Source organism: Hevea brasiliensis, chromosome 17, assembly GCF_030052815.1.
Source record: "Hevea brasiliensis isolate MT/VB/25A 57/8 chromosome 17, ASM3005281v1, whole genome shotgun sequence".
Lineage (NCBI taxonomy): Eukaryota > Viridiplantae > Streptophyta > Magnoliopsida > Malpighiales > Euphorbiaceae > Hevea > Hevea brasiliensis.
Window position 1 is genome coordinate 54,992,566 of NC_079509.1, and position 3,200 is coordinate 54,995,765.

General features: G+C 43.0%; 1 protein-coding gene across 1 annotated transcript; it reads left to right on the forward strand.

Moving 5' to 3' along the window:
• The first annotated feature begins 210 nt into the window (after positions 1-210).
• Positions 211-2,594, forward strand: LOC110647772 (uncharacterized). The gene has a single exon (XM_021801745.2). It carries the CDS (start codon positions 466-468, stop codon positions 2,386-2,388), a length of 1,923 nt encoding a protein of 640 aa, XP_021657437.2. The 5' UTR covers positions 211-465; the 3' UTR covers positions 2,389-2,594.
• The last annotated feature ends 606 nt before the right edge of the window (positions 2,595-3,200 follow it).

Sequence of the window (3,200 nt, forward strand, 5' to 3'; positions counted from 1 at the left end):
TTTCACCATCGGACAATAGTTAAAAGGCAAAAATGAGCCTTTTGGCTTTCGAATTATAACCCGTGTAGATTTAAGGCTTCTTTATAGTTGGATATGGGTCTTTTATATCCTGGGCTGGGTTGTGAGTGTTGCAGCAAAGTTTATTTTATTGTGGGCTTTAGGGCCTTGTAAACATACCATCAAATGAGTTATCATGTTTTCCCGTTAAAAAGAAGGACCGGATCCGAGACTGAATCCGGCTGAACATATCGGAGCTTTGATCTCAGCCCATAGTTACCTTCTCCGGAGATTCCTTTCTTCTTCTTACGGAGGAAGCTTCAATCGTCACTTCCTGCAACAACTAATACACACACTGAATTCTAGATCTCCGCCTAATCAAACCCTAGACATCCCTACAAAAATCCACAAATTGCTTGAACAAAACCACTCTGGATCATCCCTACCTCGCAATTTCAGATCCACACTATGTCCTGCCTAGCTCTCTCTCTCCAACCCGCCAACGGATCCGACATCCTCATCCAGACCCGGGAGTGGTTCCCGCCTGCACGCGCCCTTGTCGCCACCTCCGCCTTCCGGAAAACTCGCTTAGCATTTGCCGCCACCAAACATAACCCTAACAACCCCAACCACCTCTATTCCGATGATTCTGCTGCCGAATCCATCGGCGATGACCCCCTTGCCGCTTCTAGCGGTCAGCTTATTGTTGGCGTTGAGAGCCGTTACCGTGTCGTTTACCGCCTAGTCAATGGAATCTACGTGCTGGGCATCACCACTGCCGATCAGGACAATTCCATCAACGTATTTGAGTGCATCCACATCGTTAATCAATCCGTCAGCGTCATTGTCACCGCTTGCCGAGGCGTAGATGTCACACCTGAAAAGCTGAATCGAAAATATGCGGAGATCTACATGGCGTTGGATATTGTACTGCGTGGTGTGAGTAATATTAGACTTGCGGCTATGCTCGCGTCGATGCACGGAGATGGTATTGCTAAAATGGTTCACTCTGCTTTAGATACAGAGAATAAAATTCGAGGCGCTGAAACTTGGCCTGCAGTGGAAGTGCACGCTGTTGAGCATCAGGCCAGCATAGATGCATTTTCGAGTGTAAGATTTGAGTTGCCAGCGGAGACGATTGCTGCAGGGGATGAGGTTGCGGCAAGTCTTGCACCCGTGGCAAGTGAGCAGCAGGATCAGAAGCCAGAGAAACAGGAGGAACCTGAGGCACCAAAAGATCCGTTTGCGGCAAGTGATTCAATAAACAAGCAGGAAGATTTGGTGGGTGAATTTAAGAAGGATAAGAATCAGTCATCAGATTTATCAGTTGCATTGGCGGGGCTGGAAGTGACTACCTTGCCACCTGCAGAGGCAACGCAAGCTACACATATAAGCGTGGAGGGATTTGAAGGGGATTATGGTGGCATTGAGTTCAGCGGCGAGCAGGCTTCTTTGGGAGAAACTTTTGAAGGGTTCAGTGATGCTTGGGGTGGAGGATTGGATGCTTCCGAGTTTGTTGGACCAAAGAAAATCCCAAAACAACAAGGTCTTGGTGGACTTGAATTGCTGCAAACTGGGGATAGTGGTGATAAGGCTGCTGCAGCAAAGGCTGCAAGTGGAGCAGCAGGTACTCCTCTTGAGAATCAACTGGTTCAGAAAACCGAAATGAAAGGTCCTGAAATGTACATTGTTGAAGAAATTAGTGCAGAGTTTAGGGAGTCATTGCTTGCTAGAGTTGGATTAATGGGTGTTGTTTACTTGAGAACATTGCCGCCAAAAACTGCTGGTGACAAAGAAACTGAGTTTTCATTTCGGGTTGATAACACAAGTGCAGTTAAAAGATTCGTTATGCAGAGTTCAAAGGTTAGCAGCCTGGGTAATGGCATGTTTCATGTGAGGACTGCACCATCCGAAGAGCCTTTACCAATATTGAAGTATAGTCTGCTGCCTAGATTAACCCCATTGCCATTGAGAGTTCGTCTCATACAGCGTCGTAGTGGGACTTTACTTTCGGTGATGATTCAGTATGCTTCAAACCCAGACTTGCAAGTGCCACTTAGTGATGTAACATTTATTTTGAAATTACCAGTTGACCCAACATTGCTGAAAGTTTCTCCTAAAGCTGTGTTGAATAGGGCTGAGAGAGAATTAAAATGGCATGTCCCAGAGATTCCACTCAAAGATTCTCCTGGGAAGTTGAGGGCAAGGATGCCTGTCGATTCTAGTGAGGGAGAGGGTGATGAAGAAATTGAGGCTTTTGGTTATGTTAAATTTTCCATGCAAGGGACTACTTCATTATCTGGGGTCTGTCTACGGACTGCTACTGAGGGTAAAACAGACTTTTATGAGGTTAGTCACAGTTATCAGAGTGGGGTTTATACGTGCAATTGACAAATAAAATAACTTGGCTGCTTGGTTACAGATTGTTGTGCTTCAGTTTCTCTTCTTTCTGTTAAAATAAGTTTTGTGTTTTCTGTATGGTTGTAGCATTCTTTGATATTTTGAGTTTGCAACTTAGATTGAGATTCATGTGAAAATTTAAGGCTGTATGTTATTAGCTGGTGATTTATGTTAATGAATGGTAGATTTTGTTCCTTGTGTGCCCTTTTTCCCCAAGTTCATTTGTCATTATGTGATTTCAAACAATGGCCATATGATCTTTTGATCTGAAATATGGATATATCCTGGGTAACTAGCAACCAAATTAATTGTTCCTCCCCCTTCTTCCTTGTAGAGCATAACGTGAGAAGTGATCTTGTTACTTGAATGTTGGTCTTGTGTAGCAGGATTTAACAGGCTACTTGTGGAATGACTTAATGAGTCTGTAGCACAATCATATGCTAATTTATCAGTAGATTTATCTGTTTTTGTAGAATAAGATGATGATAATAAGAGTGTAGTTACAGAATCTGGTATTCAAATTTTTTTTCTTGGTAGAGAGATTAAAACCTTTCATGGGTCCTCATCCACAATTTTGAGCTTTTAGGGGAATAACTCTTTCTTCAGTCCAATTGGACTTTCTTGTCATGGGCTGTGTTAGAAAGATTGAAAACCCATTCTCTATACCTATAAGCTTAAGCATTAAAGTTGAGTGGTTTTTTAACTTTATTAAAACAATGTTAATTGTTTTATCATGTAATTGGAGCCACAGAGTAGAGATAGATGGTAAAGGAATGAAGTGATTCTGAAATCCTAGCGAGGTT

Excerpts from the sequence above, each read along its gene's own strand:
- LOC110647772 (XM_021801745.2), top strand. The coding sequence starts at position 466 with ATGTCCTGCCTAGCTCTCTCTCTCCAACCCGCCAACGGATCCGACATC.